At 38.7% G+C, this 21395-nt stretch overlaps 1 protein-coding gene and 1 pseudogene across 2 annotated transcripts in view; one reads left to right on the top strand and one right to left on the bottom strand.

The window, feature by feature from the left end:
* RYK (receptor like tyrosine kinase) overlaps window positions 1-21395 on the bottom strand; it is a 114055-nt gene that overhangs the window by 16270 nt on the left and 76390 nt on the right. For both annotated transcript variants that reach the window (XM_025291526.3, XM_025291532.3), the window contains exons 11-13: window positions 18229-18361; window positions 17234-17343; window positions 16909-17068 (exon numbers count right to left, since the gene is read on the bottom strand). In XM_025291526.3, coding sequence (XP_025147311.2) covers window positions 16909-17068; window positions 17234-17343; window positions 18229-18361 — 403 coding nt within the window. The remainder of the gene's footprint in view (window positions 1-16908; window positions 17069-17233; window positions 17344-18228; window positions 18362-21395) is intronic.
* On the top strand, window positions 2677-5126 carry LOC102400110 (annotated as a pseudogene).

Raw genomic sequence — 21395 nt, 5'->3', positions numbered from 1 at the left:
TGATCTGGTATTCCCATCTCTTTAAGAGTTTTCTACAGTTTGCTATGATCCACACAGTCAAAGGCTTTTAGCGTAGTTGATGAAACAAGAGGTAGATGTTATTCAGGAAATCCCTTGCTTTCTCTATGATTCAGCCAATGCAGGCAATCTTGACACCTGGTTCCTCTGCCTTATCTAAACCCAACTTAGACATCTGGAAGTTCTCAGTTCACATAATGCTGAAGCCTAGCATGCAGCATTTTGAGCATAACCTTACTGGTATGGGAGATGAGTGAAACTGTCCAGAGGTTTAAACATTCTTTAGAACTGCCCTTCTTGGGAACTGGAATGAGGATGGACTTTTTCAGTTCTGTGGCCACTACTGGGTTTTCCAAATTTGGAAAGCCTTCCAAAGGAGGCTTTACAAATAGCTGAAGAAAGGAGAGAATTAAAAGCAAGGGAGAAAGGGTAAGATATACACAACTAAATGTAGAGTTCCAGAAAATAGCAAGGAGAGAGAAGAAGGCCTTCTTCAGTGAACAATGCAAAGAAATAGAGGAAAACAACGGATCTCTTCAAGAAAACTGGAAATATCAAAGGAACATTTCATCCAAAGATGGGCACAATAAAGGACAGCAACAGTAAAGACCTAAAAGAAGCAGAAGAGATCAAGAAGAGATGGAAAGAATACACAGAAGTACTGTACAAAGATCAATATGCCAGCAGATTTGGAAAACTCAGCAGTGACAACCTGGAAAAGCTCAGTTTTCACTACAATCCCAACGAAGGACAATGTCAAAGAATGTTCAAACTTCCACATTATAGGGCTCATTTCACAGGCTAGCAAGGTAATGCTCAAAATCAAGCCAAGCTTCATCAGTATATGAACTGAGACCTTCCAGATGTACAAGCTGGATTTAGAAAAGGTAGAGGAACCAGAAATCAAATTGCCAACATCTGTTGGATCATAGGAAAAACAAGGGAATTCCAGAAAAATATCTACTTGTGTTTCACTGACTAATTAACAACTTTGTGTGGATCACAAAAAACTGTGGAAAATTCTAAACAGATGGAAATACCAGACCACCTTACCTGCCTCCTGAGAAACCTGTATGCAAGTCAGGAAGCAACAGTTAGAACCAGACATGGAACAACAGACTGGTTCCAAGTTGGGAAAGGAGTACATCAAGGCTATATACTGTCACCCTGCTTATTTAACTTATATGCAGAATACATCATGAGAAATGCCAGGCTAGATGAATCACAAGCTGGAATCAAGACTGCCAGGAGAAATATCAATAACCTCAGATATGCTGGGCTTCCCTGGTGGCTCAGATGAACTCAGTAAAGAGGAAAGAGTTCACCTGCGATGTGGGAGACCTGGGTTCCATCCCTGGGTTGGGAAGGTTCCCTGGAGAAGGGAATAGCTACCAACTCCAGTATTCTGGCCTGGAGAATTCCATGGACAGAGGAAATAGGCAGGCTACAGTCCATGGGGTCACACACGACTGAGCAACTTTCACCTTCACCTTCAGATATGCAGATGACATCACCCTCATGGCAGAAAGTGAAGAGAAACTAAAGAGCCTCTGGATGAGGGTGAAAGAGCAGAGTGGAAAAGCTGGCTTAAAATTCAACATTCAAAAAATGAAGACCATGGCCTCTGGTCCCATCATTTCATAGCAAATAGATGGGGAAAAAATAGAAACAGTGACAGACTTTACTTTCTTGGGCTCCAAATCACTGTGGATGGTGACTACAGCCAAGAAATTAAAGGACACTTGCTCCTGGGAAGAAAAAGTACAACAAACCTAAACAGCATATTTAAAAACAGAGATATCATTTTGCCAACAAAGATGCATATAGTCAAAGCTATGGTTTTTCTAGTAGTCATGTACAGATATAAGAGTTGGACCATAAAGAAGGCTGAGTGCCAAAGAATTGATGTTTTCAAACTGTGGTGCTGGAGAAGACTCTTGAGAGTCCCTTGGACAGCAACAAGATCAAACCGGTCAATCCTAAAAAGGTCAACCCTGAATATTCATTGGAAGGACTGATGCTGAAGCTGAACCTTCAATACTATGGCCACCTGATGCAAAGAGCGGACTCACGGGCAAAGACCTTGATGCTGGGGAAGACTGAGGGCAGAAGGAGAAGGGCTGACAGAAAATGAGATGACTGGATGGCATCATCGACTCAATGGACACAAGTTTGAGCAAGCTCTAGGAGGTAGAGGACAGGGAAGCCTGGCATGCTGCAATTCATGGGGTTACAAAGAGTGGGACACAACTGGGGGACTGAACAACAACAATAGATAAAACAAGAAGATAAGGGACAGGAAGTTCTGAAAACCACAGGGAAGGAGTTTGGATCTCTCTTTACCAGTTCTTTTAAGAGTTCACTCTGAAGATCAAAATATCATGAAGTAACATTCCTGGAAGTGGAGGCTTGAGTTAACTCAATTTTCATAGACATTAACTAAACAATTTTCACAAATTTCCAAAACTAACACTATGCTGTATTCAAGATATAGGTTTTATTAATATATACCCCTTTTTGAATATCCAATTTTTGAAGTTATAATATTCTACCAAGTTTAATTTTTCAGACATATTTTTAACCCCTTTCCAACTAACCACAGCTGAAACAAGTATCTATAGCATTGTGTTACTTTAAAAAAGCTTTACTGGCAGCAGCATGGCAGCCATGGAAGATGAGCGGCTGGATCTCCTATGGGACCAACACATGCAGTTCTTCCAGCGCTGCCTGCAGGAGGTAACTGGTGGCCACAGTGAGTGTGCAACATAGGTTGGTCCTGTGGAAAGGTGCTGTGGAGCCACGCAGCACCCTCAGGGGGGCTGCACAGCCACCCACCTGGCACTGTCTCTACTCCCTGCCAGCCTGAGGTCACCCATGCTCCCATGAGCTAAGGTGCAAGGGCTGAGGTGAGCAACTGACTATTGCATTTTTTGCACTCTCCATGCTTGAAACGTTGGACTCCTTGCATGTGGTGAACAGGGATGATATAATTGACTGGATTTACTCCCTGCAGGTCTTTCCCACAGAAGACAGATCAAATCTAAATCACTGTGGTTTCTGAGGCTCTTCGTATCTGGGTATTCATTCAATCCATCAAAGAATCCTTGAACAGTTCACCCTCACAATAGTGGCCACATAGCAATGACCTACATTGATCTTTCATTCCTAGTTATTCTTGGAGATTGACTTAAGGCAAGTAAATGAAGATGCTTGCTTAGCAGGTTAGAGAACCCTTCAGCTAAAAGATGAAAGTTTTTACCTGAAGGCAGTAAAAATGACATGTAATTTGTATACCCAGGCTTCAGCAATACGTGAACCGAGAACTTCCAGGTGTTCAAGCTGGATTTAGAAAAGGCAGAGGAACCAGAGATCAAATTGCCAACATCTGTTAAATCATAGAAAAAGCAAGAGAGTTCCAGAAAAACATCTATATCTGCTTCACTGACTACACCAAAGCCTTCGAGTGTGTGGATCACCACAAACTGGAAAATTATTAAAAAGAAGGGAATACCAGACCACCTTACCTGCCTCCTGAGAAATCTGTATGCAGGTCAAGAAGCAACAGTTAGAACCAGACATGGAACAATGGACTGGTTCAAAATCGTGAAAGGAGTACATCAAGGCTGAGTATTGTCATCCTGCTTATTTAACTTATATGCAGAGCATACCATGTGAAATGCCAGGCTGGATGAAGCAGAAGCTGGAATCAAGATTGCTGGAAGAAATATCAATAACCTCAGATATGGAGATGATGCCACGCTAATGGCAGAAAGTGAAGAGGAACTAAAAAGCCTCTTGATGAAAGTGAAAGAGGAGAGTGAAAAAGCTGGCTTAAAGCTCCATGTTCAAAAAACTAAAATCATGGTTTCTGGTCCTATCACTTCATTGCAAATAGATGGGGAAACAACGGAAACAGTGAGAGACTTTATTTTCTTGGGCTCCAAAATCACTGCAGATGGTGACTGCAGCCATGAAATTAAAAGACACTTGCTCTTTGGAAGAAAAGGTATGACAAGCCTAGACAGTATATTGAAAAGCAGAGACATTTCTTTGCTGACAAAGGTCTGTATAAGTCAAAGGTATGGTTTTTCCAGTAGTTATATACAGATATGAGAGTTGGACTATAAAGAAAGCTGAGTACCAAAGCATTGATGCTTTTGGATGTTGGAGAAGGCTCTTGCAAGTTTCTTGGACTGCAAGGAGATCAAACCAGTCAATTCTAAAAGAAATCAAACCTTAATATTCATTGGAAGAACTGATGCTGAAGCTGAAGCTCCATTACTTTGGCTACCTGATACGAAGAACTGACTCACTGGTAAAGACTCTGATGCTGGGAAAGATTGAAGGCAGGAGAAGGAGACAACAGAGGATGACATGGTTGGATGGCATCACTGACTCGATGGACATGAGTTTGAGCAAACTCCAGGAGATGGTGATGGATAGGGAGGCCTGGTGTGCTGTAGTCCATGAGGTCACAAAGTGTCAGACACAACTGAGTAACTGAACTTAACTGTGCTTCTTGTATTTGCCATATACTCAACAATTGGTCTGGCATGGATATGAAAAAAGCCATCAACTATACTGAAAGTATGTCCTATGCAATGAGTTTGCACAGGGAGCTGGACTTAAATCTCATGGAGGGTCAACTTTTTGTGGCATTGCATCACTGTGCCTGATGGGTAAACTAGAAGCTTTTCCAGAAATAGCACTGAACAGGATGAAGAAGTGGTATATAATGAGACAACAAAATGGTTATCATGAAAGACCTAATAAGCCAAAAGATACCTTTTTTTTTTTTTTTTGAGTGGGAGCAACTCAACTCTAAATTTCCAATATTCTAACTTTGAGGTAAACAAAAATTACATCTCATCAACTCAAGATCGACTCATAGGGGGATTTGTCAAGTGGCCAGATAATCATTTAGATGCTTTGCATGTACACTTTGGAATCTGTGGCCTGTCACTAATGGAGGAAAGTGGCATTCACAAAGTTCATCCTGGCCTGAATGTAAGCACACGGACTTCTGAGCGCCTTTGAGATCTCCATCAGAGCTAGAAAACCAAGGACTGTCTGAACAGTGCTCAGAGAATGTACACATCTCCACATGACTAACTTTGATTGGGAAACAGTGCTCAGAGAAGGTACACATCTCCACATCACTAACTCTGATTGGGGAACAGTGCTCAGAGAATATACACATCTCCACGTGATTAACTTTGGGGAACAGTGCTCAGAGAATGTACACATCTCCACATATTAATTCTGACTGGGGAACAGTGCTCAAGAGAAGGTACACAGCTCCACATGACTAACTTCGATTGGGAGGGTAGGAAGGATTTGTAGCATAACTGTAGCTCAAGGCTAAAAACCATGTATAACCAAGTGTAGGGCTTCCCTGGTGGCTCAGTGGTAAGGAATCCACCTGCCATTGCAGGAAATGCACTTTCAGTTCCTGGGTTGGGCAGATCTGTTGGAGAAGCAAACGATAACCCACTCCAGTATTCTTGCCTGGGAAATCCCATGGACAGAGGAGCCTGGTGGGCAACAGTCCAAAGGGTCGCAGAAGAGTTGGACATGACTTAGCAACTGAGTAACAACATAACCAAGTGTGCTCTTTTTTAAAGAAGTAGAGTCTTACAACAGAATCTTGTGCTGATGTCACTCTGGAATATGGTCTTGAACCAGTAACCTCTGTACAGGTTCAAGAAAATCTCCATTCAAGTTGAACCACAGTGGACTCTTGTGGTTCTTAAATGTTTATACCGTATCTCTAAGTTCTGTGAGGCAAATTAACTATATGTACTGTAGGTTATCTTTAAAAAAAAAAAAATTCTTCAGTACAAAATTGTATCATATTATAAAATGTACACAAATCTTCAAATCTTCAAAAGAAGTTAACAGTGTACACAGCATTGATAAACTTCACGTATTTGAATACTTAGTGATCATTTAAAAAGCCTGACTGCTTATGGTAGAACACTGATATAATGAACAAAGTATCTGGGACTGTTCTTTGAGAATGGAATATCCCATAATTTTTAAAAAGAAGAATGACTTACTTTGTTTTATTCTTATGTAAAATGTGCCAATTAAACTTTTGTGGCCTATCAAATGAAACTAACTTCACAGCAAGAATAAAGAGCTTAACTAATACAATAATTTTCTAAAGGGAGATTTTTGTGCTGTGTGGTTCATGTATTTTTGATGCTGCTGGAGTAAATAATAGTTATATTGGATTATAGTTGCAAATTATTAGTTGCTTTTTTTCCCCTTTCTGCAGAGAAAACAGTCTTATCTAGAAGGAAAGATATTTAGTGGTTTTGTTTCTTTTACTGAGATAAATGATACTATAAATTGTACTTTTATAACTGAGTTATTTTTAGCCATTTGACTTTTTTAGTTTGTTACCCCTTTGTGTTAACTGCTCTAATTTCAAACTGATGGTTCTTTAATTTTTTCTAATTACATAAGTAAACATTTAAGTAAGAAAAAAAATGACACTACTCAAGTAAATTTAATGGTATAGCTCCATACACAGTCATTCATATATTTGTATATTTGGGTAAGCTGGAAGGAAATGTAACATTTAGAGGTTAAGGACTGGGGATTTGCTTTCCTTTGCTTTCTTCATTCAGTGACCTACTTGAATTGTAAGGAAGTTAATATAAAACTTACTTTTATTAGTAATCAGTTTATCAATAAATCACATCCATCACTGTTAAAACAAAAAATAAAAAAGCTTTACTGGATGCACAGTGGTGGCATGTTGAACAGAGAGAGGCAAAGGACAGAGGCAGGGATCTGATTAATAAATTTATGCAAGTGAGCTTTAAAGGGGTCTTTTTAATAACTCTTCAGTGTAAACTATCACCTAAAAATCTTAATAATCTTTATATGTATGCCACAATATTTTATATTATGGATATTATTCTACTACAGTTAAAAAAAATGTCCCCAAGTGTACAATGACTGTATATAAATTGCACTGACAAAAAATACACACTGACTGCAACACATCAAATTTAGTCCATGTTGTTAACTCATCTTCAAAAGTTAGCAATCTTTGGGCACAGAGTTTTGTTACACATGACTGAAAAGAGACCAAGTCTACCATAAATCTGTCCTCAGATCTAATACTGGATGCCTACCAAGCCATCACATATATCTGCTATAGACAGTACTTTCCTCCAGGGTATCAGATGCTTTGACATTGCTCCATCAGAACAATGGGGCCATTTGAAGGGAATATTAAATAGAACGATAAGGATAAGGCAGGAAAGGAAAGAGACATTCACAAGATCTCTTAAGGAAAATATATATTCTCAGCTCAGTTCAGTTCAGTCGCTCGGTCGTGTCTGACTCTTTGTGACCCCATGAGCCGCAGCATGCCAGGCCTCCCTGTCCAACACCTACTCCCAGAGCCTACCCAAACTCATGTCCATCGAGTCGGTGATGCCATCCAGCCATCTCATCCTCTGTCGTCCCCTTCTCCTCTTGCCCTCAATCTTTCCCAGCATCAGGGTCTTTTCCAATAAGTCAGCTCTTCGCATAAGGTGGTTAAAGTATTGGAGTTTCAGCTTCAACATCAGACCCTCCAATGAACACCCAGGACTGATCTCCTTTAGGATGGACTGGTTGGATCTCCTTGCAGTCCTAGGGACTCTCAAGAGTCTTCTCCAACACCACAGTTCAAAAGCATCAATTCTTCGGCGCTCAGGCTTCTTCACAGTCCAACTCTCGCATCCATATATACCCACTGGAAAAACCATAGCCTTGACTAGATGGACCTTTGTTGGCAAAGTAATGTCTCTGCTTTTGAATATGCTGTCTAGGTTGGTCTTAACTTTCCTTCTAAGGAGTAAGCATCTTTTAATTTCATGGCTGCAATCACCATCTGCAGTGATTTTGGAGCCGAGAAAAATAAAGTCTCTCACTGTTTCCACTTTTTCCCCATCTATTTGCCATGAGGTGATGGGACCTGATGCCATGATCCTCGTTTTCTGAATGTTGAGCTTTAAGCCAACTTTTTCACTCTCCTCTTTCACTTTCATCAAGAGGTTCTTTAGTTCCTCTTCACTTTCCGCCATAAGGGTGGTGTCATCTGCATATCTGAGGTTATTGATATTTCTTCCGGCAATCTTGATTCCAGCTTGTGTTTCTTCCAGTCCAGCGTTTTTCATGCTGTACTCTGCATGTAAGTTAAATAAGCAGGGTGACAATATACAGCCTTGATGTACTCCTTTTCCTATTTGGAACCAGTCTGTTGTTCCATATCCAGTTCTAACTGTTGCTTCCAGACCTGCACATAGGTTTCTCAAGAGGCAGGTCAGGTGGTCCAGTATTACCATCTCTTTCAGAATTTTCCACAGTTTATTGTGATCCACACAGTTAAAGGCTTTGGTATAGTCAATAAAGCAGAAATAGATGTTTTTCTGGAACTCTCTTGCTTTTTCGATGATCCACCAGATGTTGGCAATTTGATCTCCGGTTCCTCTGCCTTTTCTAAAGCCAGCTTGAACATCTGGAGTTCACGGTTCACATACTGCTGAAGCCTGGCTTGGAGAATTTTGAGCATTACTTGACTAGCATGTGAGATGAGTGCAATTGTGCGGTAGCTTGAGCATCTTTGGCATTGCCTTTCTTTGGGACTGGAATGAAAATTGACTTTTTCCAGTCCTGTGACCACTGCTGAGTTTTCCAAATTTGCTGGCATATTGAGCGCAGCACTTTCACAGCATCATCTTTCAGGATTTGAAATAGCTCAACTGGAATTCCATCACCTCCACTAGCTTTGTTCGTAGTGATGCTTCCTAAGGCCCACTTGACTTCACATTCCAGGATGTCTGGCTCTAGGTCAGTGATCACACCATCGTGATGAACTGGGTTGTGAAGATCTTTTTTGTATAGTTCTGTGTATTCTTGCCACCTCTTCTTAATATCTTCTGCTTCTCTTAGGTCCATACCATTTCTGTCCTTTATTAAGCCCATCTTTGCATGAAATGTTCCTTTGGTATCTCTAATTTTCTTGAAGAGAGATCTAGTCTTTTCCATTCTATTGTTTTCCTCTATTTCTTTGCATTGATCGCTGAGATAGGCTTTCTTATCTCTCCTTGCTATTCTTTGGAACTCTGCATTCAAATGGATATATCTTTCCTTTTCTCCTTTGCTTTTCACTTCTCTTCTTTTCACAGCTATTTGTAAGGCCTCCTCAGACAGCCATTTTGCTTTTTTGTATTTCTTTTTCCTGGGGATGGTTTTGATCCCTGTCTCCTGTACAATGTCACGAACCTCTGTCCATAGTTCATCAGGCACTCCATCTATCAGATCTAGTCCTTTAAATCTATTTGTCACTTCCACTGTATAATAAGGGATTTGATTTAGGTCATACTTGAATGGTTTAGTAGAGAAATAATTTAATGGATTTAGTGGAGAAATCCACTGAATGGATCAGTGGAGAAATAACTTAAGAAAGAATGAAGGGATGGAGCCAAAGCAAAAACAACACCCGATTGTGGATGTAACTGGTGATAGAAGCAAGGTCCAATGCTGTAAAGAGCAATATTGCATAGGAACCTGGAATGTTAGGTCCATGAATCAAGGCAAATTGGAAGTGGTCAAACAGGAGATGGCAAGCGTGAACGCTGACATTCTAGGAATCAGCAAACTAAAATGGACTGGAATGGGTGAATTTAACTCAGATGACCATTTTATCTACTATTGTGGGCAGGAATCCCTTAGAAGAAATAGAGTAGCCATTATAGTCAACAAAAGAGTCTGAAATGCAGTACTTGGATGCAATCTCAAAAACGACAGAATGATCTCTGTTTGTTTCCAAGGCAAACCATTCAGTATCACGGTAATCCAAGTCTATGCCCCAACCAGTAACGCTGAAGAAGCTGAAGTTGAATGGTTCTATGAAGACCTACAAAACCTTTTAGGACTAACACCCAAAAAAGATGTCCTTTTCATTATAGGGGACCTGAATGCAAAAGTAGGAAGTCAGGAAACACCTGGAATGACAGGCAAATTCAGCCTTGGAGTACGGAATGAAGCAGGGCAAAGGCTAATCGAGTTTTGCCAAGAGAATGCACTCGTCATAGCAAACGCCCTCTTCCAACAACACAAGAGAAGACTCTACATATGGACATCACCAGATGGCCAACATCGAAATCAGATTGACTATATTATTTTCAGCCAAAGATGGAGAAGCTTTATACAGTCAGCAAAAACAAGACCGGGAGCTGACTATGGCTCAGATCATGAACTCCTTAATGCCAAATTCAGCCTTAAATAGAAGAAAGTGGGGAAAACCACTAAACCATTCAGGTATGACTTAAATCAAATCTAGTGTCAAGGAGAACCAAATACAGAAAATGTATCGAGGGCAACTACTTGATCACAAGACAAAAACTGGTCACTCTAAAACTAAATTAACTGTTCCCAAAGTAAATCCACGTATTCCTCTTTCTCAGGAAATATTAGGACTATTTCATAAAACTAAATAATATTTTTCTTAATGTTAATATTAAACTTTAAATCCTTATTTCCTACTGTCTCAATGATCTTTTCATTTCTCCAGCTTTTTCCTAACATATTTTAACCAATTCATCTTAATATAAATTTAATATTTAAATAATAAGTCCAGGATTTCCCTGGTGGTACAGTGGTTAAGAATCCACCTGCCAATGCAGAGGACACAGGTTCCATCCCTAGTCTGGAAAGATTTCACATGCGACAGAGCAACTAAGCTCGAGCGCCACAACTACTGAGCCCGTGTGCTGCAACTGCTAAAGACCATGCATCCTAGAGCCTGTTGTCTGCAACAAGAAAAGCCACCTTAGTGAGAAGCTTACACGGTGTGACTAGAGAACAGCCCCCGCTCACTGCAACTAAAGAAAACCTGTGCAAAGCAACGAAGATCCAGTGCAACCAAAAATAAATGAAAAATACGTCTATAAGATTGTTGATGTATAAAATGTCAACCATAATGGAAACAAAATAAGTAATGGGACTCTAATGGAAACAAAATAAGTAATGGGACTCTTAAGTATTATTTGAAAATTAATAATGAAGGAATAGCATAAAATGGAACATTTTCTGTTCTTTTAAAAATAATAAGCCTTCTCTGAAAACTACAGCTTTCTCTGTGATACCACAGTATCACAGCAGTTCAGAAGACCACTCTTCCTGGGCATGTTACGAACATGAGTTTCTCCTGCTTGCGTCTGTTCAGGATTGTGGCAGTGACTTTCCATGGCACTGGGCAAATAGGAGTAATAAGAAGCACTCTGCACCAAACAGAGTATCTGGATAACTTACAGATTTCTCTCCTTCTTCTAGAAATAATCTCTAACGTTCACAAAAAAAATTATGTCAATGAATACATTTTAATGTGTAAAAAGTGAAAGTGTTACTCACTCAGTCGTGTCCAACTCTTTGCAACCCATGGACTGTAGTCTGCCAGGCTCCTCTGGCCATGGGATTTTCCTGGCAAGAATACTGTTACCTTCCCCAGAGGATCTTCCCAACCCAGGGATCGAAGTCAGGTCTCTCATATTGCAGGCAGATTATTTACCATCTGAGCCACCAGGGAAGCCCACTTTTCATATGCCCTGCACCCTAAAAACTGTTCAAATACCTTAAAGGATCTCCTAATTTCCACAAACTACACTGCTAAGACTAGCATGGAAATCATTTCCTTGATTTGTTTTTTCCCAAGAAAATGCTTTTTAAACACTATGTAATACCACAAAGACAAGAAAACTACCATGAAAAACTCTTAATTGTGCATTCCTGATTGCATTTGTCTCTTAACAGAAGGTAGCCTCTTAGCAGAATTATGTTAGCTACTATAATTAGCTAAATAATTCAAAGATATAAATCAAGAAATCTGTTTTCAAATAAAGAAAAAGAAAGCCAAAAAAAAAAAAAAATCTGTGGCAGTACCACATCTGATGAAAACAGAATAAAAACAATATCCAGAAATTCTTAAGAATGGTTAGGATGACATCATATCTTAGAATAATATTAGAGATTTATAACTAGTCAAATCTAATTGTGCATATTTCCTACATTCAACAGTTAAAAGCTTATATTAACATTCTAAGAATGTCGACATAGTGAAATATTGAATCCTTCCAGTAAAAACTGGTAAACACAAGCCAGAAATGCAATGTATTATTTTTAAGATGGAAAACATTAATGTATTTACAAGGAGAACTTTTAAATATAAAGGAATGCAAAAATATTAAGGGTCTTTTAAAGGGCAGAGAAAATGTCACTTCCAAAGCAGTAATATCATTTGTTGCTGCTGCTGCTGCTGCTGCTAAGTCACTTCAGTCGTATCCGACTCTGTGAGATCCCATAGACGGCAGCCCACCAGGCTTCCCCATCCCTGAGATTCTCCAGGCAAGAACACTGGAGTGGGCATATCATTTGTTAGATGTTACATTAATAGCTAAAACAGGTATTTTACATGCATAGATATTCTGGTGGGAATGGAGGTTACATTATTTATTTTGCATTTGACTCTGAATGAAGTTTTACAGCCCAAAAGTAGACTGTTAAATTTAGTTTTTTAAAATCCCAACTCCAGGAGAAGGACACATGTATACGTATGGCTGAGTCCTTTTGCTGTCCACCTGAAATTATCACAACATTATTAAACGGCTATATGCCAATATAATATAAAAATTTTCAAAATTAAAAAACAAAACAAAAACAACTCCATCCATAAAGGAAAAGTGGGATCAGAATACATGATTATACATTTTCAATACCAAAGTTAAAAGGCAATTTAATACGTGTGCTTTAATATAAGCATTCAAAATATATTCAATCTCACCAAACTGAAAGGCTGGATTTTTACACTAAATAAGTCCCATCAGAGTCATAGGAAACAGAAAGGTATTTCCACTCCTTTCAATCTCAATTATCCAAGACAAAAGATACTTAAGGGAAAAATATATCTATCTTAAAAGAAATGACATTATAAGAATCTAAAGAAGAAAAATCTGAACCTTTTAGGATGTGACCATGTTAAATGTAAATTGACGGGTATGTTCACTATCATGTTCTAAATACTGCTCTGAAGAACTTGGGTCACACAGATATTTCAAGTTTATGCTGACACACTAAAAGTAGAGATGATTTTAAAGTAATCTTCCTGTTAAGCTTCTTACCAGTAAGACTGTGGTGATTTTTAAAAATAAAGCCATCAAGAGATCAAGTAACAGGGTATTTGGTATGACTATATCCTGACTGAAGGCAAGTTCTTATATATGAACTCTTGTAAAATTTGTAAAATATAGTAACACTAAGAATAACTGATCCTAACTATGACTGCAAGGAGATCCAACCAGTCCATTCTGAAGGAGATCAGCCTTGGGATTTCTTTGGAGGGAATGATGCTGAAGCTGAAACTCCAGTACTTTGGCCACCTCATGTGAAGAGTTGACTCATTGGAAAAGACTGTGATGCTGGGAAGGATTGGGGGCAGGAGGAGAAGGGGACGACAGAGGACGAGATGGCTGGATGGCATCAATGACTCGATGGACGTGAGTCTGAGTGAACTCCGGGAGTTGGTGATGGATAGGGAGGCCTGGCGTGCTGCGATTCATGGGGTCGCAAAGAGTCCAACACGACTGAGCGACTGAACTGGACTATGATTTTGAAATATTTGCTTAACTAAGCAATGTATGCTCTACATGGACTCTGCCAGCTAATGCAGCACAGTGTACCAAGCTGAAGAGATGTAGATCATATAGCCTAGAAATGTATTATTAACTGAAACCTCAGTAGTTGAACTGTATCATCTAATTTTTGCTCTGGAGTTCCTGTGAAATATGTGATAAGTGTTACTAAAAATATTTCCTTAAAAAATTTCCTAATATGGCTTAAATATACAACGGAATACTTACACAGAAATAAGCAGATACATTAAGTTAAGCATGCATATTTGGGGGTTTTCATTGTGCAACCAAGCAGTACCATCATGCATACCCCTCTGAAAATTTTTCTAAGAGAATAATCAAACAATCCCCAGTTCCTTGAAGTTATATGGCATTCCTGAAGATTGTAATCTCAAAAATATCTTCAGGTTTCCTGCCTGTTAGACTAGTTTTGAGTTCACCATGACTGCCACCTCATGTCTGCTAAGGCAACTATGCTATATTTCAATGAGTAATAAAATCATAAAATTTTAAAATCAACCATTGAAAAGAATATTAACATACGAAAGAGATGAATAAATTAATCTTTTAAATCAACTATGGAATGATATTTTAAAAGAAAATGTAAGGAAAGTTTCTTTTACTTTTCTGCATTCAAAAGTGTTCATATGTAGGCTTTCCTACTACAGGGGTGAATTTGAAAACCATACAGCTCTAATTCAACCAATATTATGTTTTAGAATTATGTTCTAATACCAAAGTTAAACTCAATTTTTGCCCCCATGAAAACAGTTTTGCTTAGTGTAGAAACTGGTATTTCATCTACTATTCACAACTTCTGAACATAGGTTTGGCAACCTGAAAAACAAGCACTTGAGTATAACTGGTCTTATGTCATTCAAGACAGCAGCTGTGTGCTGGCCTAAATTCTGCCTTCCTTTTTAAAAATATCATTTGAGAAACATAAACATAAAAAACAAAAAAGCCACCCCTCCTTCCCTGCAAAGAAGTCCAGGTTCTCTTTACGTAACTATGGAATTATGTAAGCTGCTTTGTGTATCTGTACTGCTTTACTTGGAATTTTAACTTTGTGACATTAATGTTAGAGAAGTTTTATTATCACAGCTCTGGAAGAACAGACTAGACCTAGTTCCCCACTGCATACAAGCTGAACCCTCAGGGCTCTGTATCTAAAAACCAACATTTATTTCTCCCACTTCCACCCATTCTCCAGCAGAACCCACGCCTCTGGCTGGGAAAGACTGTGGCAACATGAAGCTAGTTTCTATCCACTATTAACCTTAGCAGCTGCTCCATGAAGCAGAAAGCATCCTTCTTATCATCATCCATATTTTTTTTTAATATTTATTTTTATTTGGCTGCACTGGGTCTTAGTTGCATCATGGGGAATCTTGAGTGGTAGCCTGCGAACTGTTTGTTTTGCCATGTGGGATCTAGCTCCCTGACCAGGGATCAGAACTGGGCCCCTGCACTGGGAGCAAGAGTCTTAGCCACTGGACCACCAGGGAAGTCCCCATCATCTGTATTTACTCTGCCCATCTGACAAGTGTCAGAGAAGCTGTTTTACTTTATTTTTCCAGAGAGTAGCTGACTTTAAATTAAATTTAAAAAGAATTTTGTAGATATGCATAATGAAAGACCTTCATTTACAGGAGAAAAAAAAAAAACCTTTAAAAAGTACATATGTAAATTGTTCATTCACATCAAGTGAGTACATTTTATCAAGACACCTGGTTTGCAGAAAGGCACAATATATCAAATAGCCAACCTAACTTCTGACAAAGAAAAAACAAATTTTAAGTAAAAGATTATAATAAGAGAGGGTTTCTCCCCAAATAAATCATTCTCATTTCAAGGGTTTAAACTGGAATACCTGCTTTCAACAAGGAAATATTAAATAACTTCAATTACTGAGGGGTGGATTGAATAGTGGCAACAAAGATATGTCCACATTCTAATCCCTGAAACCTATAAATATCACCTTATATGACAAAAGATGTGATTAAATTAAGGACCTTGAGAGTAGTAACTTCTGGATTTTGAGGTGAGTCCTAAATGCAATCATATGTATCACTGTAAGAGAGATGGAGGGAGTTCTGAGAGACAAGCACGTGGAGGATAAGAGGATATGAACATGGAGCAGAGAGATGGAACCACAAGCCAAGGAATGCCAACAGCCACCAGAAGCTGGAAGAGGCAAGGAAAGTTTCTCCCTTAGGAGCTCTGGAGGGAGCATGGTCCCGCCTATACCCTGATTTCAAACATGTGACTTCCGGAATTCAATTGTGAGAGAATAAATCTCTGCTGTTTTACCACCAAGGGTGTAAACAACAGCAATCACAGGTCACTAATACACTGGAAAAAAGTGTGTATTAAATGAGAAGTCCTTAAATGACACAAACTTAGTAAAAGGGTAACCCTATATTATAAATAAATCGCTGAGACCCAGGATACAATGATATGGTGAGTCCGATTTTTACAGCTGAAACTTTGAAGCAAATTACCCTACAAAATTTTACATGCAACACTAACAGATCCCGGTTGATACAGGGGACTTGGAAGCAGAAGTTTTACCTAATCTCTAAATATTCAGCTATAATAATAAAGCACAATAAGTGATAGACAGAAAAATAATTTTCTAAATCAAACTAAAACGTGACAGAAATTAAAAATTAAAATATCTGCAAAATACACACCAATAAATGTGGCTTCTGAAACTACACATTGCTAAGTTTAAAGGATCCCACTATATGATCTCCTTGAATGAACAGAACCACCTAGACACTGAAAAGGGGGAAGAGAGTGACATCTGGGGAATTATAAATTATACAGGCCATAAAACCTGGAAGAGGTCATTTGAAAAAAAAAAGAAAACAATAAATCTTTACTATCTGACAGCCACTTGGTCCTCGGAGACTTAAATAGCCTATCTTCAATATCATTATCTTTAAAACTGGGATGGTGTCTACCTCTCGCTCACAGGTTATTGTGAGGATGGAATGAGATTACACACAGTGATGGTCCATGGTTTGGGTCGCAGCTTGTCTCCACAAATCAGCTGACAGGGAGCTAACTACACTTGCTTTCTGAATAAAAAATTTGGGGGAACAGATACTAGATTAAAAAAAGTGGAAGACACTCTAAAAGTGTTTGGAGCCTCTTCTATATTTTGCTGCTATATGGGCATCTCAGCACTTACCACATCACTAGCGCTGGAGAACTCATTATTAACCAGACTTTCAAGAGCCATCCACCGAACCGGCCTGTTTTCATTGTCTCCCAAACAATGATAGTCCATGGGGAACAAGTCTCTAGAGAGGGCATTGTCTGTGATCTTAACCTGAAGTGTGTCATCAATGCTGAAAAGGAAAGACATGAACATCAAATACAATCAGCATATTGAAAAAAACTAAGGAGCACAGTCACTCTTAAATACAACACAATTCCCACTGTGACTCCTCGAGAGAACCCCAAATCCAGGGAGCGCTGAACATCAAACCACAGTGACAAGTCATGGCACCTACACGCAGTTCCTAGCAGCCAGGTCTTTGTGGATGACTTCCCTTCTGGCCAGATAGCTCATTCCACAGGCAATCTGAATAGCCATGTGGACCAGGTCTTGTTGAGAAATTGCCTGAGGTAACAGAAAATGACAATGCTTGTGGTTAGCACAAAAACATTAATGGTAGTTGTTTATTTTATCCCACATCTTACTCCATCCCCAAATACTTTCTTTATACCTGCACACTGAGTTTTAAAAAGCTACTTCTTGACTAAGAATATGTTCCCATAGCTTCTTATATCTACTCTAGTCCTTATTGTTGACCATTTAGTTTACTACCTCTCATTTGTTAGGCATATCACCCCAATATCCAGGATATACAGTAGTGGCTCAATAAACATCTGATCAATGAATGCTGAATTCTCCAGGTACTATTTCTAATGTTTATAATTCAATAACTTGTTATTTTATAGGAGGTTATCCCCTAGGGACCATTTTCAAACTAATGCAAGTTTATAGCTAACTCTGATGTGCTCTCTGAAGCCAGTGTGCCCGAATTGTAGGTTAAGGAATGAAATTTTTCCCCAGATGATGCTGAGGGACACAGCCTCCAACAACTTGTTGGAAATCCTGGTTATCACCTTATTCCCCACAATGTATACCTCTGGCTATCACCAGTTTTGGGGGGGAGTACGACCTCTGTAAGGTCTATTTTCATTTCTAGAAGGAAGATCTAGTGCAAGTACCTTCAAAGAATTATCAGGAAAATGACTGAGATGGTGATACAGAGGGTCTGAGGTGGTTATGAATAACACACAATGGGAAACCTTCAGCACCAGCCTCAAGACAAGAATCACAAACCATCCTCCTCTAAATCAACAAGTTAGCAACACCTTCTGGTTCAGTGTGAGTTTCTTTTTGCAGTCTTCTAAACAGTTTGTATGTTAACATCTACTTTCAAAGATATTATTTAGAAGCTACTGGCAAATAATTGGTATTTGGGCAAATTTTTCTCACCTGCGGATTATTGGCCTCTACTAATTTGCACTGCCGTAAAAACAATTTAAGATTCCCCCAATTCATGTAAGGCAATATCACCATGGGCTTTTCTCCTTCTTCTATACACACATTGGTAATAGGAAGAAGATTTCTATAAAATAATAAGAAATCAGGAGAACACAAGTGAAATCTGAAACTTCAGGGGGCTATTTTTAATTAAAAGTAGTAAAATAAAGATAACCTAAAAGAAAACAAGAAAAGCTCAAACTTATTTAAAGATATATAACCATTTAAATTGTAAAATTATAAAGCTCTTTTGGAATAGACTTTAATGCTTCCCATGTATCCACTTTCTTGATAGGGAAAAAACTCAAAAGCTATTTCCTGTGGACTAGATTCTTCTAAGATACTACTCTAGCCAGACTAAATCGTTACTCTAAAGGGTAATCAGAGAGAGACCCAAAAAATGACTTGATCATGAGCATATGATAATAGCTTACTTGGTTCATTAGCAACACTTAAAAAAAAAAGGGAACCAATGCAGTCTACAGAAAAGAATACGATAATCAAGAGCCTAAAACCATCTCACAAAGCCAAAGAGTTCTTAGCAGTTCACATGAGATTTCTAAATCCTAAATTTACCATTTACTGTCTGTGTGACCATCTTTCTTGGCCTTAGTTTCCACATCCCTAACATAGGGACACCCCCAACCATACAAAGTTGCTGTGATATGCAAAAAGCCAAGCATGTAATTTAAAAAAAAAAAAAAAAAAAACTTGTTCCTTTTAAAATCTCCAGGGCAGACATAACTACATACATCCTATGCCCAGTGACATCTCTTCCATTGGTACTGGAAATAATTTTTCCCAAAGTTACATAACTTTTTACATAATTATTAATACTTCATTTCCCCCACTAAGCTGAAAATTCCTAGATGGCAAAAACTAAAGTGAACTTTTTAAAATACCCAATGCTTTGTATTCTGTGCCACAGAAATAAGCATTTAATAAATATCTAAAAAATAACACCAAATGACAACCTTAAAAACACTTCTCCTCCTTAACTTAGAAAATTGTCTCTAAGCATATAAATAAGGAAACATTATTTAACATAAAGCTATATGAACAAGGATAGTTAATGCAGGATTATTACTTAAAAGTTGCAAACAACATGACTGTCCAAAAGTAAGAAAGTACAGCCAAATAATAGGCTAGTATACAAAACAAATAGTCACAAAGAGATGCTATAAGAATATGAGTAAAAGCTTACATTATAGGAAAGCAAGATACAAAATTCACACATTTGCAGGATAATTACAAATATAGTAGAAAAATAACAAAACTCTGCACAGAAATGTGCCAAGAGTTGTTGTCTGAGTTGTGGGACTTTAGATTACTCCTACCTTGCTTTTCTGTATTTCCTAAGTTGTTTCAATTGAGTATATATTTATTAAAACCGCAGTCACACAATTTTGGCCTAACAGTGCACAAGTGAAAGCTATGGGCCCCCCTTCTGCTGTGCAGGAGCTACTAAGACGGAAAGCACTGATCCTGAGGAGCCAGGAAAATGCAGACTAGATCAGTAAACTTGTATGTGGTAACCTCTCTGTAAGGCTTCTTGCTTGTATTACAGCCTGGGAGTGGCAGCGATGATTAGTTCCACTTCACAGAGGAGGTAATCCATGCAGGGGTAAGTGATAAGGTTATCTGCCAAGAACAACTGCAAGCACATGAAGGAAAAAGTCAAGTCTTCATCTGATTCTAAAACCCTGTTTTCCCCTGGATCACTGGATATTCCCTACCAGGGGAGCAAGACAGAGATTCTTTTCACACCAAGTCCCATACATCCTAAAATGACTGCAGCAGGAGGATTGGAGGGAGGTGATCCAAAGGCATGGACTTCTCATTATAAGTACTGAAGTGAAGTCACTCAGTCATGTCCGACTCTTTGCGACCCCGTGGACTGTATCCCACCAGGCTCCTCTGTCCATGGGATTCTCCAGGCAAGAATACTGGAGTGGGTTGCCATTTCCTTCTCCAGGGGATCTTCCCAACCCAGGGATCGAACTCAGGTCTCCTGCATTGCAGGCAGACACTTTACCCTCTGAGCCAACCTGATGACTACAGCTAACACTGCTGTAGAATGTACAGGAAAGTGGTTAAGAGAGTAAACCCAAGAGCTCTCATCACAAGGAGGAAACTTTTTTCCTTTATTCTTTCTTTCCCTTTTATTGTATCTATATAAGAAGATAATGCTAGCTGAATGTACTGCAGTAATCATTTCACAATATATATAAATCAAACCATCATGCTGTATGTTTGAAACTTATACAGTGATATGTCAATTATTTCTCAATAAAAGTGGAAAAAATGATGAACAGGTGTGCACTCAGGTTTAAGTGAACCTACTATGACTTCAGAGGTATGTGAAGAGGTGTTCAATCTCTTTAACTTTCAAAATTATTTTTCTGCTCCTTTCCTCATGACTGAAATTCACTAAGCAGAGTTAAAGGAATCTGACTCAAGCACAGTAAGTTTGCTGGATGAGATCAAAGCATTTATTCTTTATTTAAAAGCCCTCCAGGAGAAATAACAGGCTGCACAAAATTCTTTCAAAGAACAGATGGCTGCTCTTCATTTTGCCCAGTTTATAAAGAGAAGGATGATAAAGAGGAAGGTCTGGGATCTATAAAAAGAGTGGATGGAAGAAAAAAAAAAAAGAGTGGATGGGAGCAGAAGCAGGTGTATAACGGAAAGGTAGGTTCCAGGGGAAGTCGAGACAAGAACTAGTACAATTCTCCATCTTGCCGAGTGGGCCTGCAGAGTGAGAGCCGAGAGGCATTCAGCAAAGTGCCTACCATCAGGCACTCTTGGGCCAATGGAGAGTCAAACCACAAGAAAAATAGCTCAAGTACTTTTTATGAAGCAGTCCTAATGGAATTTAAGTAAACCGATAGCTATCTTTTATTTATACAGCTATTTTAACTTACAATAAAAATTATTCTCAAAAATTCCACTGGAAAAAGGAGTGAACAGAATTTCAAAATGCTTTAAAATATTTCAGTCCTTTACAACTCTTAATCATAGAAGGTAAATAATGAAGTAAATATGATGAATTACACACCTAGTTTTTTAAAAAAGGTAAAATCAGAAACCAGGCGTCATCTGTTGCTGAGTATATTGAA

Source organism: Bubalus bubalis, chromosome 1 (assembly GCF_019923935.1).
Source record: "Bubalus bubalis isolate 160015118507 breed Murrah chromosome 1, NDDB_SH_1, whole genome shotgun sequence".
NCBI classification, from domain to species: Eukaryota; Metazoa; Chordata; class Mammalia; order Artiodactyla; family Bovidae; genus Bubalus; species Bubalus bubalis.
This window is presented reverse-complemented; position numbering and strand designations above follow the sequence as displayed.